We start from the raw sequence: 22,732 nt of genomic DNA on the forward strand, positions 1-22,732 counted from the left end.
AACCACTTTACTTTCTCAACGCCAAACAGCTAACAAGGTTAAATTTTGTTCCTTCCAGCAACAAAACCACGCAAATAATGCAACATGCTTTAAGGCGTGGGATAACAATGAAGCTTGAATTTGATTTGTGACAATTTGAACGAAATCCAACATGGCGTGTTGCACTCGTTTTAAAATTAAAAAAAAGTGACGGGATTATCTTCAGTGCGGGGCATTTTTTTAAATTCAACCATTTTTGCTAAAGTAACAAAAATGGGCACTGAATTTAGAAAGCTACGAACCAATATTACTAAAAAATTAAACTCCCTGGCTGGTTTATATGGGGAAAACGAGACCCGACAGTTCGGCCATTTTTTTATTCTGTCATGATTGTAATTTTGTTTTCGTTAGATAGAATTTTATCTGCCGACCAAAAAACGGTAACCCAATCGATCCTTTATAAGTATGCAAATTATCAAAAGAAAAATATCTCCGCCGATAGCTTCAATATTATGTGTTTTACAGGGGTTAAAGTCTCGAGTTTCGCATGAGTCCTTCAACACATCTGTGACCCAAGCCGTCTTTCGGATTTTTTACAAAGGGAGCGTTATTTCTATATGCAAGTGCACTTCAGATATCTCAGTCCTCCTCCCCAACAACGTATCAATTTTTCACCCGAATTAAAAATGCCGACCGGGTACACCTGTCCTATGTCTTGAAGGTACCTTCCATCCCGAAACCTCCCGAAATAGTTCCTAGACGGCTAAAGGGCTGGGCGAGAAAGTCGCCGCTGAATGGTCACTACTTTGTTTGTTTTGATATGTTTTGTGTGTTTGTATTCGTTTGTTTTGCTATCGTTTGTTTGGTTACTTCGTTTGTTCAGCGCTTAGTGTGTGTAACCCCCGCCTTTTTTGTTGTCCCGTACTGAGTTCACCATTGTGTTCGCTTGTTTCCTTATTATCTCGCCCACTTACTTGAAGTTGTCGGTAAAGTCGTACTGCTGTTAGTGGCAAAAGGCAGAATTTTGAATTTTTTTTTCTATTTTGTGTGGTTGCTTTAAACTATTGATCTTTTTCTCACTGCAGTGAGCATTCTGCTCATCGAAGCGGTTCAGGAACCGGTTCGGTTTGCGATTTATTCGAACCAGAACTGAACCAGAACGAAATTAATTTTGAATTTACCCGAACTGGAACCGCAACCAAACCCGTATTTTTTAGGTTCGACACACTGGAAAGCAGAAAACCTCAGTCACCAGTAACTGTCGCAAACTTTTTGCGACATTTAACTTACCAGACTTTGTGTCAGTCGACGTCCGGTGTATAAGAGCAAGACAATGAAGTAAGAAATAAGCTTCAACAAGGCTTTATTTTTAAACAACGAAGCTCATATTTGACACCAACTGCAACAAACTCCGACCATGGCCGGCGTTCGTTTGGGCAATAATTCAAAAACACAACGCAAGTCGGGAAAACAGAGAGGGGAACGGTTCTTAGTGTACTTGTACGCCACATGCCAAGACGTCAGGAAAAGTTGGCATACACTTTCCTCTCATTAACCTCGCGAAAGACAGGCGTCACTACACGGCGCCATCTCTGAAAACCTGTGGCGGACGTTCTCTCTTCTTATTGCTATAGGATTCATGACTAGCGCTGAAGTCCTCGCAATACTTAACTGCGCCACTTCTACGCCGTCTAGCGTGTAGTTCGAAAACCCGGAGTGGCATTTCCTTGAACTATGGTAAGAACATAGCACCGGAACTTTCAAGGGCTTGCTCGGTCGTCTCTATTCTTCAAGGTTTTACATTGTAGGCCTATATTTAGCCCTTAATGCCGTAGCCGCCACCGTAGCCACCCCCATATCCACCACCGTAGCCGCCTCCATATCCGCCGCCGTAGCCGAGGCCTCCGTAGCCGCCGCCGTATCCTCCTCCGAGGCCTGAGTGGGCCACAATGGCACCTCCACCATGAAGCTTGTTCACTTGGTGCACAGTCTTGACCAGGAATGCAGGTCCCGCCACCACTTTGCTGAAGCCAGGTCCTCCTCTAATAAGGGCGACGCTGCTTCCGACGCCGACACCACCGACGCCAAGGCCTCCACCATAACCTCCTCCGTAGCCGCCACCATAGCCTCCTCCGTAGCCGCCTCCGTAGCCACCCCCGAAGCCTCCACCGTAGCCACCCACAATGCCGCCTGCCAGGGCTGCGGCCAGGCAGGCGCAGAGTACAAGTGCGGAGATCTGACCAAATAGAAAAAAAGATAGAAGAAAGGGGGTAAATGTCATGGTAATGCAAATTTCGTATCAGGATGAAACATAGGATTCGGTAAGATTGCTGCGAGTCCTTTGAACAAGAAAGTTTGTAAAAATCTGGGGCACATGCACGACCAATAAACATCATGTGTTGGTTCCTCGGGGACGAGCTATTTGCGCAAAGGAGAGTAGAAAAGATACGGGGAGAGTGCCAATGCAGCTCCATAGTTGCGTGATCTTGGTCCTATCCGAAACTAAAGGGCCCCAGAGCCATCACTGTGCGGTTCCAATGCTTTGTTCACGGGAGGATATTTCGTTTACGCATGATGTTATGCCGGATAGTAAATGAAGATAATTGTTCTCTTTCTATTTTTCCATCTGATCCCGCGTGTGAGCATTTCACATACCCTCATCCCAAAAATAAACAGCAATTTATTCAAACCAGGGTGTTATGCCCATAATGTAAAACTGCGTTGCATCAATGCATAAATGCCGAAGTGGATCAGAGAAATATACCCAAGTTTAACTTTGTCTACTAACGGTTAGTGAACTGGCTGAAGCGTTTGTTTTCGCCGTTGGCACTGATGCAGGTAAAAATTAAATGCAGGGGAAAGAAACACTAATTAGCGAAAGAGAAAAGACCTCTTTGTTTGTTTGCGGGCTTACCAGGGCGTTCATTTCTGATGCTTCGTTGAACGAATACTGCTACTGAAGTGTGTTTGCTGCCGAGACTCTTGCGGCTTATATACCTTAGTGAATCGCTGCAGGCAAGGAAAGGCAGAGATGAGAGGAACTTCGAAATGGGCGCTCTGTCACGTAGCGCGATTAGATGCTTATCGCCATTGGTCCGCGGACAGCGGCGATTCCTACACGATGAGGCTCGCTTACACACGTTGCACATGTTGCTTTTCCGGGGTTCGTTGCGGCCAATGAAAGCCGAAGGATGATCTAAAGTGGAAGCGGCCGTTGCCAAGGCCTCTTAGCGAAAATTTAGAAAGGGTGGTTGACATGGACAGAAGCACTGCGTTTTCATGGACAACCTGTGTTTCGTACGTGATTCGACAAGCCGTGCCGTCAATTAAACGACACGAGATTGTTTGTGGAGTTTAACAAACGTTTAACAAACGTTGTGGAGATTAAGAAAAGTTGAACAAAGAGATGAATTCAACAAACGTTGTTATCAACTTTAGCACACAAAATAAAATAAAAAATAAACATCATGGCTTTATAGCTGTAATCGGGCCACAAATTTGGACTAATAGGTAACCTTGTCACGCGAGTTTCAGTTCATTGTATAAAAAAGTGCTTTTTGCAGTCCTCTATGGCAGGTCTTATTTGTCGCTGCCAAATGGAGAGCTGCATAAATGAAGATATTAGCTGAACGCAGGCGTGGAACACGCGCTCACACATAATAATTCATACACAACATGGCTGTCTCAACTTTATTACAACTGTTTTAAAATTTTACGAACGTTGCTGCTCATATTGATGATAAAATATGAGACCCGGTTGGGCTAATGGGTTAGAGTCGGAGGTGGTCCATATTGAATGTTAGGAGCTACGAGCCCAAGTACGCGAGACGGGGGAGGGTGCCATAAAAGTTTTTTCCCTTTGCACGCAAGGTATAACGACAAAAAATGGCGAACTGTAAAAGCTTTTCTGATCGCCGTTCGGGCCTTAAGTCGTCGTGGGCAAGTGGGAAAGCTGCCCTCTGTCAGCGCTTGTGAGTTGAGTGGGGAGCAGAGCTCATTACCCACATGTTTAGAGAGTGAACCAGCTCTACCCTGCAAAGGTGGAAGTTCGAGATATGAGAAGGGAAGGGGTGCTGAAATCCGAGCAAGGTATGGTGGCTATTCACGTAAAAACAACGTTTGGGACAGAGTTGTGATAGGCGCTAAATGTTTGCCCTTGCGGAGGAGTGTGCATCGGCGTCGGCCATAACGACAATCAAGGCACGGAAATTTCAACGTAAATTTTGATCAACTTTAATAACAACAGTGTACCTCGCGTAGTGGAATTCACAAAAGTGAGGACCCAGCTTTCATTAGGGAGGGCTTCAGTTGGCGTACGCAGTAACAAAGTACATTCTTCAGGTAAATGAACGCATCAATTATTTTGGGCTTCGTACAACGTACAGAGCGAAACAAATTACAAACGATCACAACAACGTTTAATGACCTATAACGACAGCTGGTAACTGACGGCTACGTGGTTATGATGACCCTATAGTGATAATGCTCCGTACGACATATGTAAAAGTTGTCGCATAAAAACACACAATGTAATGCTGGGTGCTGGCCACCGCATTGTGTGCATATGCGGGTATCTGGCTCGGATCATGGACGTTCCGATATAACAGTTAAGTATTGGAGATTTTAAATCAGAAAAAATAGTTAGCCATGTTAATTAAAAATCCGCCGTCAGTGGTTCACCGCGCAAAGGACAAAAAACGGATCAACCATTGCTCAAAGGGACGCCAAATTTCTCAGGGAGGCTGTGTGAAGAGTAACTGGTGCAGTTGAAGAAAAAAAAGTACGAAAATATCGCTATGGATGGAATGCAAGCCGGTTCTCCTAAAGGAAGACGAACTCGAAACCCTTGGACCACACCAGCTCGATGGTTCTGGCTGAATATTTGTCTGCCCGGATGAAGAGCAACTTGCTCGTTTGGTACTGACGACGCCAGCTAGTAACGATAATACTATAAAGATTCACTGCAGCAGAATTACACCATAAAAACCCACCACAGTTACAGCTTCTTTTGTGTTTATTGCTTCGAGCGTGTCTGAACTGACGTTTTGGCGGGTGTTATTCCGCCCAGCGTAATTAAGCGCTCGCGTAGTGACGTTGCGTCCGGCATCTTTCATGTCTACGCATCCGCCAATCACCGGTTGTAACTTTATATGCGTGCATTTTGGAGAGGAGTGGGGGCGTGCGCACTCAGACAAGCTTCACCCGATCACCTTTGACGTACCCGTTCGGATGGGACTATTTTTCAACACTGATATGTCATGGACCGATGCGACCTGAATGCTGTGCTCCGCCGTCAAGCTGTTTGGTTGCTGTGTTCAAAAAACAGTAAAAATGCCTACGACGTGGGAGAGAGACTCACAGCTGCATATTAAACTCCCAAAGTAAAACTGTAGTTGATCCAAGTTTTACTCGACTAATTAGGTAGGAGACATGAACAATCGCCAATTACAAAAAGACGTGTTATGCTTCGTGCACTCCTTCAACTGTGCCCAGTTATTTAGCTAATTAGAAAGTATGTGCGATATATCGCGAATTACAGACAAATGCGTTTTGCTTCGTGAACTCCGGGAACTGCGCCCAGATTCGTTGGTCACCCTTCTTTTTACAGATTGGATGGGCATAGATTTTTAATTTTTGTGCCTTCCTCAGCAATACTCATAGCCGGGTATACATGGGGACATGAAGGATGAAAGTCATTGTATTCATTTCGTCAGAGTGTATGAACGTGTTAAAGTGGGAGCAGGACGGCCAGCTACAAGTTGCCATCATGCAGCATTAATGAGGTTGAAAGGAAGCGACGCGTAACACCGCCACATCTCCGTCCAAGCAACGCAAACTTATCAGGGCCACAATTAGAGCTGACATAGAAACAACGTACGTGAATAGGAAATGTGAGTTTCCTGCAGATGCTAGGGTGAGGGCAGGCGCCAGAAACGAATCGAGGACTGCAGGGAATGCATGTCACGTAGCATCCCATCGCGGCATGGTATACGCATTGCGCAGCTACAGTGTCGTTTCCCGGAATGTATCTCAGATTCTGAACTCAAGAATTTCCTCAAAAATATACCGAGCGCACAGAAGAGGTTAGTGTGACACTTAAAGGTAGGGGGTTTCAATCAGATGCAACCCACCCTCGCCCATTTTGTACTGACGAATAACTTATTCCGGCACGATAAAACCGAAAGGATACACTCGAAGATATACTGAAGAAGAAAATTGATTTAAAATGAAATAAAATATTGTTCTTGCGAGAATGAGGTGACCACAAGATCCCTGCGATAACGTGCGGTCACCATAGAAAGGATTGTAGGGTTTAACGCGGCGACGCAACGCAGGCGATAAGGTGCGCCGTAGTGGGGGGCTCCGGATTAATTTTGACAACCTGTGGGTCTTTAAGGTGCGCCGCAATGTCGTGCACACGGGCGTTTTGGCTTTCGGCCTCCATCGGAAAAGTGACCGCCGCGGCCGGGAATCGAACCCGCGTCCTCGTCCTCAGCAGCACAACGCCTTAGCCACTGAGCCACCGCGGCGGGTCACCATAGACAAGAGCGATATGTACTTTGTGCAGAGAAACAATAGTAAACAATATTGTTACAGTGTGTCAGTAGTTAAAGAAGGAAATGTTAGTACATAGCCCCAAGCATTGCGGACATGTGCTGGGGCTCAGTTGTGAGGAAGAAGAGGTTCGGGCTAGGTCCAACGCGGTGCTCCCTTCTTTGTGTGTGTGAAATACACCTTCATTTATACGTATTCCTCTACGTAACATCTTGGTGGAGGTTGCCCGACATCCCTTACCTCTCGTCTTGCCGCTCAAATCCTCGAGGTTTCGTGACCATTCATCACGTTACTCCGCAGCGGGCGTCATATACACCCTGCCACCATGGCTCCGCCCAGCCAGTCGGCGACCCCGCTGGTCGTCGTTACTCAGCCCCGCGAGCCTGGTTTCTTCACCGGCACTGACAACGTTGACGTCGAAGATTGGATCAAGCACTACGAGCGGATCAGCACTCACAACCGTTGGGACCCCACTATCATGCTCGCCAACCTCCCTTGCTGCTTCAGAGGTACGGCCCTCACTTGGTTTGAGACGAATGAATCCACGCTCACTAGCTGGGACGATTGTAAAGCCAAGCTTTTGGAAGAGTTCGGCAACCCTGTCGCCCACCAGTTACGCGCAAAAAGTGAACTTGCCTCCCGTGCCCAAACGTCGACCGAGCCGTACGTCGCCTACATCCACGACGTTCTGGCTCTCTGCCGTAAGGTCGATGCGAGCATGAACGAGCAGGACAAGGTCGGGCATGTGCTCAAAGGAATAGCTGACGACGCCTTTCACTTGCTAATATGCAAGGACTGTACGACAGTCGATGCTATACTGAAAGAATGCCGGCGCTTCGAGCATGCGAAGAGTCGGCGCATCACGCAGCAGTTCCAACGGCTGCCCAACACCGCTGCTACTTCTTCTTGCGACGCACCAGCCCCTCAGTCGTTTTCGCCCGCGCCTTCTTACCGCGACGCCCTAGAGCACACCGTCCAAAAGATAGTGCGCCGAGAACTTGAAGCGACAGCTCCTGCCGAAACTATGCCCCATGCCGTCACCAGCCCTGTTCCAGCCATTTCGCTCATTCAAGCTGTCGTTCGTGAGGAAATTACCAACATGGGCTTCCAGCCAGTATGCGCTGTAACTCCTGCTCTCCGCCGCAGTTATGCCTCACCCGGACCACGCAATGTGTCCGGCCCTACGCGCTACCGAAACCCCGCTGAATGGAGAACTCCGGATGACAGGCCGATTTGTTTCACGTGCAGGCGTGTTGGGCACGTCGCGCGCTACTGTCGGAACCGCTGGTCCTCCAGGAGTACCTTTTGGGACGACTCCCCCCGCAACGATGGACACCGCCCAACCTACTATCGCTCGCAGCCCCACCGTGAGACCCAATTACCAGCAGATGCTCCACCGGAGAGTACAACCTCCCAACGCCGTCGCCTGTCTCGCTCTCCGGAACCTCGTCGACTTTCGCCGCACTACTCTCGCCGTTCTTCTCCGGGAAACTAGCTGATGCAGCTCCCGGAGGTGACGCTGCATCAACGACCGACCCCGCAAACCCTCTCTTGACGTTGCCGACTGAAGACAATTTGCTAGCAGTTGAAATTGATGGAGTCCCTGTTAATGCCCTAATTGACACTGGTGCCCACATCTCCGTCATGAGTGCACAGCTGCGCTCTCGCCTCCGCAAGGTACTCACCCCTGCCCTTTCGCACGTTCGCGTTGCTGACGGAGGAACTTCGGCTGTCGCGGGTATGTGCACTGCCCGAGTGAGCATAGCTGGACACCCCGTCACTGTTATGTTCTTTGTTCTGGACAAATGCCCTCATGACGTCATTCTCGGCCGTGATTTCCTCTCAGACCATTCTGCCCTAATCGACTGTTCGACGGGTCTGCTTCGACTTGAGCTCCCACTTTCCTCCGACGACCACGCCCCACCTTTCCTCCACTTACGCTCTGATGAGCACGTTCGCCTGCCGCCTCAAGCCGCTACTTATGTCCCTCTCTCTTCAAGCATGCCCGTCCCCGATGGAGACTACGTCGTTGCGCCCGTCCTTGACGTTCTACTCACCCGAAACGTCGCCCTTCCCCATACTATTGTCTCCATACAGCAGAACCACGTCTCCTTGCCTTTCCTGAACTTCGCATTCCACACCCAGGTTCTTCCGCAAGGAATGACTGTCGCTACTGTTTGTCCGGTCTCCGATTTCCATATTTCCGCTTTTACTGTAAACACCATATCCCATCCGCCCACTTCGTCCGCTACACCTCCGCCCACCACTCAATTCGACGCTATGATTAGCCCTGACCTTGCCCCAGATCAGATACACCTTCTGCGTCAGCTGTTGGCTTCGTATGGTGACATCTTCGACTTGGAAAATCCAGTGCTGGGTCGAACTAGCCTCGTGACTCATCGAATCGACACCGGTGACGCCATCCCCATCCACAGGCGCCCGTATCGGGTATCTCGCGCTGAACGGGACGTCATCCAAGCCGAAGTTGACAAGATGCTCTCCAAGGATATTATCGAGCCTTCGTGCAGCCCCTGGGCCTCACCAGTGGTGCTGGTAAAAAAGAAAGACGGCACCTGGCGATTCTGCGTTGATTACCGGCACCTTAATCATATTACCAAAAAAGACGTCTACCCCCTACCCAGGATTGACGATGCTCTCGACTCTTTACACGGTGCTAAATATTTCTCTTCTATTGACCTTCGATCTGGCTACTGGCAGATAGCTGTTGATGAGTTGGACCGAGAGAAGACCGCTTTCGTCACACCAGACGGCCTTTACCAGTTCAAAGTAATGCCGTTCGGACTATGCAATGCTCCCGCAACGTTCGAGCGAATGATGGACTCTCTTCTTCGCGGTTTCAAATGGTCAACATGCTTATGCTACCTGGACGATGTGATAGTGTTTTCACCCTCTTTTGAAACGCATCTTCAGCACCTTTCAGACATCCTCATAATATTTCGACGTGCGGGCCTCCAGCTGAACTCAAAAAAATGTCGCTTTGGCCGCCGGCAGATAACCATCCTTGGCCATCTTGTTGGCAATAATGGGGTTCAACCCGACCCTGACAAAGTACGCGCAGTCAAGCAATTCCCCGAGCCTCGCTCATCCAAGGACGTCCGCAGTTTTATTGGCCTATGCTCGTACTTCCGGCGTTTTATACGGGGGTTTGCTGACATTGCGCGCCCTCTGACAGACCTTCTTAAAAAGGACGCTGAGTTCCATTGGGGTGCATCTCAAGCAGAAGCGTTTTCTAAATTGATATCCGCTCTAACCACTTCACCTATCCTGGCCCACTTCGATCCCACTGCCGCCACCGAAGTCCGGACAGACGCTAGCGGACATGGCATTGGCGCTATCCTCGCTCAGCGACAGAACGGTAGAGACCGTGTTATTGCATACGCCAGCCGCCTCCTGACGTCCGCTGAGCAGAATTACTCAATTACGGAGAGGGAGTGCTTGGCACTGGTGTGGGCTGTAGCAAAATTTCGCCCGTATCTGTATGGACGCCCCTTTTCGGTGATAACCGACCACCACGCGCTCTGTTGGCTTTCTTCTCTGAAAGATCCTACAGGACGCCTAGGTCGCTGGGCTCTGCGTCTGCAGGAGTATTCGTACACCATAGTTTATAAGTCCGGCCGCTTGCATCAAGACGCCGATTGCCTGTCCCGTTACCCGGTTGACAACCCCGACCTTGCTGTTTCGAGAAACCCAAGTAGTGTGCTCGCAATAACGGATTTGTTACGCCTTGGGGACGAGCAGCGCCGCGATCCATCTCTCAGCGCAATTATGAACCGTCTCAACTCTGGCTCCCATGACCCTTCACTGCGCCTCTTTAAGTTACGCAATGGGATCCTCTATCGCTACAACATCCGCCCCGAGGGTCAAGAGTTGCTTCCGGTCCTTCCTGAACGTCTGCGCTCGGACGTTCTCCAGCAACTCCATGACGTACCCACTGCAGGCCACCTCGGAGTTTCCCGCACCTACGACCGTGTGCGTCGTCGCTACTTCTGGCCAGGCCTTTATCGCTCTGTACGGCGTTATGTGGCCTCTTGCGACCTCTGCCAACGTCGTAAAAAGCCTACCACATCCCCAGCAGGCCTTCTCCAACCGGTGGACATACCCACCGAACCATTTTTTCGTGTAGGCGTCGATCTCCTTGGTCCTTTCCCGGTATCCAGTTCGGGCAACAAGTGGATCGCGGTCGCCACTGATTATGCCACACGTTATGCAATTACACGCGCTCTCCCCACCAGCTGTGCCTCTGACGTTGCTGATTTTCTTCTCCAAGACGTCATCCTTCATCATGGCGCTCCTCGTCAGCTCCTTACTGATCGGGGCCGCTATTTCTTGTCTCGCGTTGTCGCCGATATTCTTCGTGCTTCCTCAACGCAACACAAGATCGCGACTTCTTACCACCCTCAGACGAATGGTCTCACTGAGAGACTCAATAGAACACTTACCGACATGCTCTCAATGTATGTCTCTGACGACCATCGGGATTGGGACGTGGCGTTACCGTACGTTACATTTGCGTACAATTCGTCCCGTCACGACACCGCTGGATATTCTCCCTTTTACCTGCTCTACGGTCGCGAGCCTGTTTTGCCACTGGACACTCTCTTGCCGCCTTCAGTTCCAACTTCGGAATATGCTCGAGCCGCAGTTGACCGTGCCGACCATGCTCGACAAGTTGCCCGCTCTCGCCTCTGCTCATCGCAGTTTTCCCAAAAGGCGCTTTACGATTCCCGCCACCGAGACCTGCAGTTCTCACCTGGGTCTCTTGTTCTTCTGTGGTCGCCGTCCCGCCGCGTGGGGCTCTCTGAAAAACTGCTGTTCCCTTACACGGGACCCTACCATGTGGTCCGTCAAGTGACTCCAGTCACCTATGAAATCTCCCAAGCCGCCCCTTCGCCAACTTACCACCTTGGAAGCGGCAAAACAGACATTGTCCACGTTTCCCGCCTCAAGCCGTACCATCGCCCTCCCACAACATCGCCCTAGGAAGCACCGAGACGGCGCTTTTTGCCGCGGGGGTTATGTTACAGTGTGTCAGTAGTTAAAGAAGGAAATGTTAGTACATAGCCCCAAGCATTGCGGACATGTGCTGGGGCTCAGTTGTGAGGAAGAAGAGGTTCGGGCTAGGTCCAACGCGGTGCTCCCTTCTTTGTGTGTGTGAAATACACCTTCATTTATACGTATTCCTCTACGTAACAATATTTTCAGAAATTTCATTTTTGAAATCTTTATGACTCGAAGCGCTCCTGCAGAGTTTTGCCTATAGTGTCACTACATAGAGCCCTTCGCCTACATAGAGCCCTGAGTACTCTTTCGTGCGAGACCAATAAACGGAAGTTAAATATTTCGCGGCGAACTTAGGCCTGCTTACACGCTTTCGAAAAAAACCCTGGCCATTCTTATCAACCCCTTTTTTTGTCACCTTTTTTCCTTTTTTCTTATCTTTTTTTTCTTTTCTTATCAACGACTTTGGACGTCTCATCGCTTTGGTTTGGTCGTCGTTTGGCGCGGATAACACCGACAGACTTCTTTACCTTACGCCGGGTTTGCACCTCTTTCTTCGCTTTTGTTTCTTAGCTTTTGTTTCTTCGTCTTATCGCACGAATTGCTTTAGCAAGCAGGCTTCGTTAAACAAGCTACTACACCCAAGCCGTTTAGGTACTATCTAAATATAACAGGTAAAAATAAAAAACCTTATTGAATCCCACAATTTTTACTTCTGGGTCAAAAAGATACTGTGAGCATCAATGTGGGCGCTGCGATAGTGCTCTCTTCAATGACACATGGAAGGTGCCTGTTACCTTAGTGTCACATTCACCTTGCACTTCGTCTGCTTCTCCCGACCATTATCATCATCATGTCGTACCTCACCCCATCCACATTATCATTCCTTGGGCTCGAGTTCTGGCTTTGCTGCTCAGAATAAACGCGCTGTTCCGACTGTTTTTCCTACGTCCATTCTTTGTGACGGCTGTCCTTGACGTCTCCCTCAATATTTAAAACGCGCGAGATAACTACGCCATATTATCAAAACATTAAACACACAAGGCCATTACGCGACGTCATTATCACAAATCATTCTTGAGTCATTTGCCACCTCTTTTTATGTCGACTCAAAATGCGTATGTGATCGAGCGGACGGGCTCAGTGGACAGTTTTCTTAGATTCAGAGTTGTGCGCACAAGCGCCCAACTGCCTGAAACGGCGACCAACACTTTTGGATGGCGCGGTGTTGGCATGCTGGTGGTGCATGTATTTTTCGGTTCGGGGCTCGCATGGAGGGTCGGAAAACAGTGCAAATCACGGGGGACATTTCGATGAGGACCACGTGGACTATGGCGCAAAACGACGACCAAAACGACGCGCACCGTGCGCGTATTCTTCCGCTTTCGCAAGCGGTTCGTAACTGGTGGGCTGTTCGCCCCCTTCCCCGGTGCCGTTGCTTTCGCGCTGCAGCTTCACGCCAGCAGCTATGGCGCCACCACCACCACCGACGTCCATCCCCACGACGTCCGCTAAGAGAGCTCACAAAGACATCGTGCCCTGTATTTTTACCCGGCTGCTGACCTCGTCCAAAGAGGCGTAAAGTAAAGGCGGCTTTGGCTGACCACGCTGATCCTTTTGCGAGAAAGCATTGGCCAGCCTCGACCTCAACCCGTCCTGTCGACTCCTCCCATGTCGCCGCCTCATCGGAAACTCGTCCTACGGTGTCCTCTCCGTCTGGTGTCATCACGTGTCGGCAGTGCGGCCGTTTTAATGATGGAGGCAAAAAGAAAAAAAAACGCCTCTGTGTTCGGGATTTCCGCGCACGTTAAAGATCCCCGGGTGTTCGAAATTAATCCGGAGAACTCACTACGGCGCGCCTTATCGCCTGTGAAGTGTCGGCGCGGTAAACCCCACAATAAATCAATCAAAGTGTTCGCCGAGGTCTGCGTCCATCAACCGCCCAGTACCGCTGGGGTAGTTGTCGCGGTCACTAGCCTCACACACAAAGGGAAGACACAATGAAAACCGAGCCTCCTTACACTGCCGTCACACGTGCCCTCTGCTGTGGCAGTGAAAACACTGCCTGCCCTTCCAGTGACAAGCGCCTTCTCATTTGCCCCGCGATGTTTATGTGGCAAGTCACCAAACGTGACCCCTCCTTTCCTTCACCTTCAGGGTACCCGACCGCAACGTCGAATCCTTGTCCTCAATGGCACGGGTGCGCCACTGCTCGCTGCACATCCCACCGACCTGCTTGTACGGTGCTAGCGGAGCGCAAACGGCGCTGTTCAGCACGTTGAACAGAAGTCAAAGAAGCCTATCCCGCAGTTTTTGGTCAGTTGAGTCGAAGAAAATAGCGTGGTTGTGTCACCATCCCGGTATCTATGGTGACATTCTTTCTTACGCCATCTGCCAATTTGAACGTCCCTGCCTTGACGTGTCTCATATAATGAGCGCCCAGTGGAAACAAATTGTTAAACATTGCCAGGCTAGCCAAAATGTGTCAAACATCATTGACACGGCAGAGGCCAGCATACTGGCACGAATTAATAAATTCCTGTTTAACATAAACTGACCTGAGAGAAATTGAGCCATTGAATTTAACAATAATCTGTAACCTGACAACAGATCCCGACACCGTGACCGAAAGGCCCACTCCAGTCCCTGTTTGGGCGAGTCGCCAGCCTGTGTCCGCAGGCTAGCGGCACCAGGAGCAGGATCCCTGAGCTGCGCGTTTTCTCTGTGTGTACTTGTCCGACCCACATCAAGCAAAAACTTTCTTAGTGGCACTGATGGCGTTCTGCCAAAAAACAATGCATTTTCCCATAAATTGCTTGGTCGACCGAAAGCTCTGATAAGACTTCTAGACACAAGGTGCGTGCGTGAAACCGGAATTCCATTGCGTCGAAACTGTTGCTTGAAAATCGCGAAAAAAATGATTTTAGATAAAAAAATACACGCATTGATCATACAGAAGCAGTATATTAGTATACCTGTATCTCATAAACCTCGTCCTGTATCTCATAAACCACGTATCGGAATGCAATGTGATATTTCGTAGATGCATTTTATTAGTGCACGAAAAATCGTCACATGGGTTCGTTCTTCGTGTTTTTGATTTGATGCTTGAAGGTTTGACGATCAATTGGACTCCATTTTAGCGAAAGTTGGACGCACTTTTAGATTTTGCGCTTTTTTTAAGCATTCTTTAGAAACGGATAGCAAATCTTTATGCACTCTGCGCTATGTACACGTTGTAATATAGCCACATCCGCATTCCCTACTGCCGCCTTCTCCATCTTCTCGTAAAAATATGCGGATAAAAAGAAGCGACTAGTGACGGCCAAACTCACGGTCGCGCTTTTACTAGGCAAGCCCTCTACGAATGAGCTATAGGGCACCTGTTTTCGCCACGCTTACTTGCACAACCATAAAATGCACGCATTGATATACGAATAAAAAGAAGCCTCCAGTGAGGGTAGAACTCAGGCACACTGGTTTACAAAACCAGGGCTAAACCACTGAGCTTCAGCTTTTTTTATTGCCTGCTTAGACATATGTACGGAACAGAAACCGAAATGCATAATGTTAAAACCTGTCAGCCAGCCTTGGCTTACAGAGAGGTTTTAAAGGTACACAGGTGTTCCTAAGGTACACAAGATCACCCAGGACAGACAACCACTCTGGAGGTTGATGCTCTACACAGAGCACCTCCCGTATGTACTGCACACTTTCAATAAAGTTTTCCCTGAGAGGCCAGGCCTTGATGTCCGCATTTTGCACGGCCATTCTCGTCCTCCATATGCTGTGCAGACTGAGCACCATGATTAGGTCATACGGTACACCACCCTCACTTTCCAGGGGCAGGAACCGCATTCCGTGTGGGGTTATGAGTAACTCCTTTTTCAACGGGCGCTGAAGGGTGTCCCAGTGGAACACCGGGTCCCAGCATTCAATAAACGCATGATTGACCGTTTCCGGCTTTTTACACAGACTACAGTTTGTTGTCCATCGGGTAAAGAAACCTGTATCTGCTAACCATACATTTACAGGTAGCGTCTCGCTGTGCAGTTTAAAGAAAAAATATTTCATACTTGGTTTTACAGGCATTCTTTTAACCCTGGTGAGAACATCAGATCCAGTGCCCTTTCCATATAACGACTAATACAGAGGTACTGCCAAACAAACATCGATCAGGTCCTTGTAGAGGCACTTTCTCGAAACGCTAGACAGGTACTCAATTGAAAACCGCACTTTCAGAAACTCAAGTGACAGGCCTACTTCTCGTAGGTATCCCCTTACCCCATTACCAAAATGACGGCTTGAGGACACAACAAACTCAGGTAGCACATTCTTAAACCGGACTTGAATAACCATGCGCAAGAATAAATCTTTTGGTCTCGCAAAAAACAAAACCTTGCGACAACTTGTCGTAAAAATAAATGGCAGAGACCAAGTCCTAATTTCCTTACTGGTCTCAAAATATTAGCACTAGTTCTTTCCAAACTGGAAAACCAGATAAATACAGCAAAAGCCCTGTGGATTTTATGAACATTTGCACAAATCATGCATAACACTTGTAGCATGTACCACACTTTGGTTAACAAAAAAAGGTAGCAGATCATGGCACGGGCGAACATCGAAAAGTTGCGCCCTTGACAGTTTCTTGTCTTTTCCCTCAACTTCTCTGTTTTGTCACTCCAGTGCTGCCCAGTATCACGATAATGTTCCAGCGGCACACCGAGATACTTTGTCGGCAAAGCTGCCCATTGTATGTTCTGAAAAAGAGGGGGCGTTGAGTCCCAATTAACTACCGCTCCTGATTTTTTGCAAAAGGACTTCACCACCTTACTGTTTCACTTACGCTCTCTTGATCCCGACAAAAAAAAACAGCAATATCATCTGCGTAAGCGAGAAGTTTTACTTGAGCACTCTGCACTGAGCACGGAGCAAGAATATATTCTTGCTCCGTGGCACTGAACTACAGCAGCACGCGCTTTCCCTGTCCTTGTTTGAAGCACCAGTATTATGCACGCTCTGATAAACGAATAAAAAGAAGCCACCAGTGAGGGTCGAACTCACGACCGCTGGTTCACAAGACCAGCGCTCTACCACTGAGCTATAGCGGCACCGCTTTTCCTGCCATTGCTTATAACACCAATATTATGCACGCTCTGATAAACGAATAAAAAGAAGCCGCCAGTGAGGGTCGAACTCACGACCGCTGGTTTACAAGACCAGCGCTCTACCACTGAGCTATAGCGACCGCGTTTCCCTGTCCTTGCTTGTAGCACCAATATTATGCACGCTCTCATAAACGAAAAAAAGAAGCCGCCAGTGAGGGTCGAACTCACGACCGCTGGTTCACAAGACCAGCGCTCTACCACTGAGCTATAGTGGCACCGCTTTTCCTGCCATTGCTTATAACACCAATATTATGCACGCTCTGATAAACGAATAAAAAGAAGCCGCCAGTGAGGGTCGAACTCACGACCGCTGGTTTAAAAGACCAGCGCTCTACCACTGAGCTATAGCGGCACCGCTTTTCCTGCCATTGCTTATAACACCAATATTATGCACGCTCTGATAAACGAATAAAAAGAAGCCGCCAGTGAGGGTCGAACTCACGACCGCTGGTTTACAAGACCAGCGCTCTACCACTGAGCTATAGTGGCCGTGTTTCCCTGTCCTTGCTTGTAGCACCAATATTATGCACGCTCTCATAAACGAAAAAAAGAAGCCGCCAGTGAGGGTCGAACTCACGACCGCTGGTTCACAAGACCAGCGCTCTACCACTGAGCTTTAGCGGCACCGCTTTTCCTGCCATTGCTTATAACACCAATATTATGCACGCTCTGATAAACGAATAAAAAGAAGCCGCCAGTGAGGGTCGAACTCACGACCGCTGGTTTACAAGACCAGCGCTCTACCACTGAGCTATAGCGGCCGCGTTTCCCTGTCCTTGCTTGTAGCACCAATATTATGCACGCTCTCATAAACGAAAAAAGAAGCCGCCAGTGAGTGTCGAACTCACGACCGCTGGTTCACAAGACCAGCGCTCTACCACTGAGCTATAGCGGCACCGCTTTTCCTGCCATTGCTTATAACACCAATATTATGCACACTCTGATAAATAAAGAGAAGCCGCCAGTGAGGGTCGAACTCATGACCGCTGGTTTACAAGACCAGCGCTCTACCACTGAGCTATAGCGGCACCGCTTTTCCTGCCATTGCTTATAACACCAATATTATGCACGCTCTGATAAACGAATAAAACGAAGCCGCCAGTCAGGGTCGAACTCACGACCGCTGGTTTACAAGACCAGCGCTCTACCACTGAGCTATAGCAGCCGCGTTCCCCTGTCCTTGCTTGTAGCACCAATATTGTGCACGCTCTCATAAACAAAAAAAAGAAGCCGCCAGTGAGGGTCGAACTCACGACCGCTGGTTTACAAGACCGGCGCTCTACCACTGAGCTATAGCGGCTTTTTTTCTTTATTGCTCGTTTCAGATATACTCCAGATACAGCGGTACATATGATAAAAGCCCTGACTTCACTCAAGCCACCTTAACATGACTAAAAACGGGCATAGACAATAACTTTTCAAATTCATGCAACCATTCAGGAGTACATTTTTTACTCTTCCACATTTCTGCAATACGTTGGGCACTCTCCAAAAATACTGCCTTGCCGGCCTTCCGCCTACGTCACAGTGCCGAGCCGCCATTCGAGACCTCCAGATTCCGTGGAGGGCCAGCAACATCACAAGGTCATAAGGCACTCCGTTATCTTTTCGCACCACTAAAAACCGGATGCCATAAGCGCTCTATGAAAACTCCATTTTCAGTGTTTTCTGAAGAACGTCCCACAAAAACACCCCATCCCAACAGTCCAAAAAACATGTTCAACCGTCTCGGTGTTTTTAGACAAAGAACAGTCCACACCTCATGGCACAAACAGACCCTTCTCCAACATCCATGTTTTAACTGGTAACACTCCAGCATGCAGTTTAAAGAAAAATGTTTCAACAACCGGGGGAACGGCCATAGCTTTTACAGGTTTCCAAACGTTCTGCCCAGGGCCCACCGGAAACATCAATCGGTATAAAGGAACCGGAAAACAGATTTCAGCAAGGTCTTTATACAACTTTTTAGATGCGACTGCATCTCATTCACTCGCCTTGTCCCTGCATCCGGCGTCGGCGTTGTTGTCGGCGTCCGCCCCTTCCCCATTCTCCTCGCCGCGTAGCTGCTCTCTCCGCCGCTCACCCCCTCTCCTCTCCGATAGTATAGTGCCTAGAATATACTGGCTAGTGTGCCGAGGGCGGGCTCCAGACGGGCGCCGGGAGCGATGTACGCGGCCGGCTGCCGCTAGGGGCGCTGCCGTGCGGGAGTGTGCTGCGCGCTCGTCCCTCCGCGTTCTGTGCTCGTCCGGCCCGAGCAGATCGCGCGGTTACCTGTTGTTCTGTGGTTACCTTCGCCGCGGTGGTTTCAGCCGGTAGCGGCGGAACTTTCCATTGTGCGCAATCTCCGTCCCACATTAAATAAGCTCTTGCCTGTCGCCTGAGCATACGGTTGATATTTGACCACGTTATACGATGTCACTAGGTTTCGAACGTATGCGCTCGGCATGCAGCTTTGTAATCATTGCGCTGCCGTGCGGGAGTGCGCGCGTTGGTTCGGCCCGAGCTGATCGCGCGGTTACTTCCGCGGTGGTTTCAGCCGGTAGCGGCGGAACTTTCCATTGTGCACAATCACCGTCCCACATTAAATAAGCTCTTGCCTGTCGCCTGAGCATACGGTTGATATTTGACTACGTTACACTGTGCTTGCGAGTGTATTTTGAATCGTTACCGTGTTACCGGAAGCCGCTGGCGACGGTGAAGCCTGTGCCGGTAAGTTAGCGATCGCGGTAACTCTCGCGATGCGTAGTCAACTCCCGCAAACACGGTAAACGGCAACGTAAACACAGTAACGAGATGCTAAAACTCTCTGATGTCACTAGGTTTCGAACGTAAGCGCTCGGCGTGCAGCTTTGTAATCATTGGGCCTGGCTAATAAATAATACAATTCAACAATGTTCATGGTTTATTTCAGCACACAACAGCAGTTGAACATCGTACAAGTTAGGAACACAATTTAACATAACTTCATGAATCATTCAGGCATAAAAGAACAAATGAACATCATGTAAAGATAACTACAATGCAACAGAACTAATGTGATTATTTGGCACACACGGGTATCTGAGAACTATACAAAGATACACACAATGCTGCACAACTTCATGCATTACGCCAGCACACAAGGACAGGTGTACATCGTTCAAAGACCTGGAGCTTGAACACAAAGGCAACTTTACACACCGTTTCTCACTACTGGCAGTGACGTAGCTTGAGAAGTTTCTGCCGCTGTCTTTGTTCCTCCCTCTTTCTATTAAGCCCTTTCACGAAAAATCTGAATCTCATCAAAACGTAGAACTTAAGCACGGTTGCTCGAGTTGTCTTTCCATGCTCAGTGCATCCCAAGTCTGGTAATGTCAATGCTTGCAACTCTGCAGCAAAGTTTTGCAGACTGTGTTCGTGCAGCTCATTCTTGCTGAAAAAGGAAGTGAACGCATCTTCCATAGTTTGTACAGTCTTGCCCAGCGCATCGCTTGGGTAAATAAGGCCGCCATTGTCAAAATGACACGTGAAGTATGAGTTTCCATCCCTGCTGGCCTCATTCTGAGGTACGCATAGCTGAGCTGCGCAGCTCGGACATGAGCTTTTGCCCACAACTTTGCGTGCCACATACCCTGCAACATAGTACGTCAAAGCACTGTTGCTCCTTTTCTCGCAGTACCCTGCATGGTCTTCCTCCGAATGTGTGGGAAGTAGCAATTCCTCGACATCATCAACATTGCCACTGTCAAACAAGTTATCTAGCACGTCTAGAGAGCATGTGCCCGATAAAGGTGTGTCAGCAGCGCCCAGCAACGATTTTACAACTGCTGGCGAGCAATTGCCCCCTCTTGGTGGCCTTGCCAAGTTATAAAAAGATAGCGCGTTGACACTCACCAAGAACTGTGATATGGTTGGATGATCATTGCATCCGGACGATTGCCTAATTATCCCAAAGAGGTTTTCCAACTTGTCTTGGCTCAAGTGGGAAGTTAACAAGTACTTGAACCCCACAGAGGAGCAGAGGTAGCTTAACAAACCAAGAGTGCTCTTAATCGTGACCCTTAACCCAACAGCAGTGTTGTCGGTAAGGAACCCCCCTCCAAGTGGTTTTGCTTCATTTTCCCACTGGTCTAGGTAAGCTAGGAACTCCTCCAGGAACAATGCATTAGCACTGCCAGGCTTCAGTGCCTTACTGCTGATTCTGGATGTCATGACACGAATAAGCCGGTTACAGAGGTTAACAAACTCTACGGTTGGCTGTACTGTCTTGCACTTAGAATCAATATACTTCCTGTGCAGAAACAATCCCTTTACAACTTCGTCGCCAAAGAGCTGGAAGGCGAGGCCAACCCTCATCTTTTCGAAGTTGCTAGGCTTCAAGTGGGCTCTAGTGATATGTGGCATTACCTTTAACGTAACGTCATCGCAATCTGCTTTCCAGGCTGCTTCAATTACTCCGCTGTGAACAATGCCAGAGGGAGTTATATAACCTTTTCCCACAAAGCCGTTCCTGACATTCTTAAGTAAGTGTGGGAAGTCCGATATGAAGAAGAGCTGCCTGCTTGTGTCAACAGGGTGCTGTGTGCTGCATTTGATGCGACCAGTAGAGGCTGTGAAGAAAGAAATAATAACAATCAGTTTTCTTTCTTCATGCTTGAGAAAACAATTAAATTACACTGTATAAAAGACATGTTTATCACAATTCAGACACTACATAATAACACATTAAGCTTACCTTGTATCTTAAAGTGCCGCCACATACTTCGGTTCCAGGTGGCACCGTCACAGGTTACTGTATCTACGTACAAGCCAGCTTGCTCCGCAAGAATAGTTGTCTCCAAAATAATTTTTGCAAGAGTCCGTGCTTTGACATTTCCTTTAGCAGCAAATGTGCCCAGGATTTGCGTCCAGTTGCCTAAAAAAGAAGTAAATGTAAAATGAACAAAAAACATTTGTTAGTCATAACTCGGCTTTCCAAATATAATTTCCAAAGCTGCAGCTTACCAGTATATGGCTGAAAAAGCACTATCATGCCATGGTCCGCCAAAACACCCTTTTGTTCGCTTGGTGTGCCGTCACCCAGGTCCACAAAGCCTTGAATGTCACCTAGATTACCAAAAGAATTGAAAAAGATTAAAACCTGTGTGCACAGCCCATCCGTAATTATCTCTGGACAGCTATTACAAGAAATATCAGTCTCTGAATAAATAAAATAACAAAGCAAGCACCATGAGTCAACTACGTCTGCTTCTTCATTATAACTTTTTTAATGAGTTCACTTCAAAGGAATAGGAATAGATACATCCTCATTTTATTTGAAAGTACTAGCCTTTGGTAAATCATGCAATTTTATTTCCACATTACGTTATGTAATTATGTGTATTGTTTGAAGTAATGGTCTGTTACTGCAGACAGAACCAACTCACCGTTTGCCTTCACATCCAGGTGTTCTGATAGCTTGATCTCGTCGATGACGAGGCCACCATGGCAGCTGAACTCGTCCATGTCTTTTGTTTTCTCGGCCAAAGCAGTGAATACCTTTGGGTTTAGGCCGAAACCACCCTTGAAGCGCCGAAGGTATTTCTGGAGGCAGGTACGTCCTGGGAGAACCATGATGTTTTCTCTCCTTAGGTGCTCATAGAGGCGTGGGCTTCGCATCCTCATCAGAAGGCACTCCACGATCCATTCATCATCGTACGTCATCCCTTTCACCGACTTCCGTTGTGCAGCAGCCAAGCAGTTTCTTACAGCTAGCTGCTGCTTCTTAGGCAGGGTCTGGATCTTCCTTTCAAGCACCTGCTCACTTATCGTGTTGTTCTGCTCTTTCATGTGGGCTACCTGGGCTTGTGCACTGGCGAGCTTTTTTTTGGTTCGTGTCAGGGAACGGGAGATGTTCTTGCACTTTTTCTTTTCACTCTGTGTGCCCTTCTGTTGTTTTTTCCTGGTCATTTGATTCCGCGTGAGTACTCGCTGGTACTTGCAATGGCCACAGGGCTCTCCTTCCTTTTCTGTTGACAGAAGACATCTCTCTG

General features: G+C 48.5%; 2 protein-coding genes and 9 non-coding genes across 11 annotated transcripts; 1 reads left to right on the top strand and 10 right to left on the bottom strand.

The window, feature by feature from the left end:
* Window positions 1-1,571: 1,571 nt before the first annotated feature.
* On the bottom strand, window positions 1,572-2,905 carry LOC144145519 (uncharacterized). The gene is made up of 2 exons (XM_077677172.1): window positions 2,894-2,905; window positions 1,572-2,215 (listed from the first exon to the last, which is right to left on the bottom strand). Exons 1-2 carry the CDS (start codon window positions 2,903-2,905, stop codon window positions 1,796-1,798), a joined length of 432 nt encoding a protein of 143 aa, XP_077533298.1. The 3' UTR covers window positions 1,572-1,795.
* Window positions 2,906-6,859: 3,954 nt separating this feature from the next.
* On the top strand, window positions 6,860-13,068 carry LOC144146663 (uncharacterized). The gene is made up of 3 exons (XM_077678595.1): window positions 6,860-6,932; window positions 7,907-8,904; window positions 13,006-13,068. Exons 1-3 carry the CDS (start codon window positions 6,860-6,862, stop codon window positions 13,066-13,068), a joined length of 1,134 nt encoding a protein of 377 aa, XP_077534721.1.
* Window positions 13,069-16,592: 3,524 nt separating this feature from the next.
* Window positions 16,593-16,664, bottom strand: Trnat-ugu (transfer RNA threonine (anticodon UGU)). Its single transcript has one exon. It is a non-coding gene; the product is annotated as a tRNA-Thr (tRNA).
* A 65-nt stretch (window positions 16,665-16,729) lies between these two features.
* On the bottom strand, window positions 16,730-16,801 carry Trnat-ugu (transfer RNA threonine (anticodon UGU)). The gene has a single exon. It is a non-coding gene; the product is annotated as a tRNA-Thr (tRNA).
* A 63-nt stretch (window positions 16,802-16,864) lies between these two features.
* Window positions 16,865-16,936, bottom strand: Trnat-ugu (transfer RNA threonine (anticodon UGU)). The gene has a single exon. It is a non-coding gene; the product is annotated as a tRNA-Thr (tRNA).
* A 65-nt stretch (window positions 16,937-17,001) lies between these two features.
* Trnak-uuu (transfer RNA lysine (anticodon UUU)) lies at window positions 17,002-17,073 on the bottom strand. The gene has a single exon. It is a non-coding gene; the product is annotated as a tRNA-Lys (tRNA).
* A 65-nt stretch (window positions 17,074-17,138) lies between these two features.
* Window positions 17,139-17,210, bottom strand: Trnat-ugu (transfer RNA threonine (anticodon UGU)). Its single transcript has one exon. It is a non-coding gene; the product is annotated as a tRNA-Thr (tRNA).
* Window positions 17,211-17,410: 200 nt separating this feature from the next.
* Trnat-ugu (transfer RNA threonine (anticodon UGU)) lies at window positions 17,411-17,482 on the bottom strand. The gene has a single exon. It is a non-coding gene; the product is annotated as a tRNA-Thr (tRNA).
* A 62-nt stretch (window positions 17,483-17,544) lies between these two features.
* Trnat-ugu (transfer RNA threonine (anticodon UGU)) lies at window positions 17,545-17,616 on the bottom strand. Its single transcript has one exon. It is a non-coding gene; the product is annotated as a tRNA-Thr (tRNA).
* A 61-nt stretch (window positions 17,617-17,677) lies between these two features.
* Trnat-ugu (transfer RNA threonine (anticodon UGU)) lies at window positions 17,678-17,749 on the bottom strand. Its single transcript has one exon. It is a non-coding gene; the product is annotated as a tRNA-Thr (tRNA).
* Window positions 17,750-17,949: 200 nt separating this feature from the next.
* Trnat-ugu (transfer RNA threonine (anticodon UGU)) lies at window positions 17,950-18,021 on the bottom strand. Its single transcript has one exon. It is a non-coding gene; the product is annotated as a tRNA-Thr (tRNA).
* Between the last annotated feature and the right edge of the window lie 4,711 nt (window positions 18,022-22,732).

The sequence above is a fragment of the Haemaphysalis longicornis genome, unplaced genomic scaffold (genome assembly GCF_048455015.1).
Source record: "Haemaphysalis longicornis isolate Haplotype H1 unplaced genomic scaffold, Haemaphysalis longicornis Haplotype H1 scaffold_7, whole genome shotgun sequence".
Lineage (NCBI taxonomy): Eukaryota > Metazoa > Arthropoda > Arachnida > Ixodida > Ixodidae > Haemaphysalis > Haemaphysalis longicornis.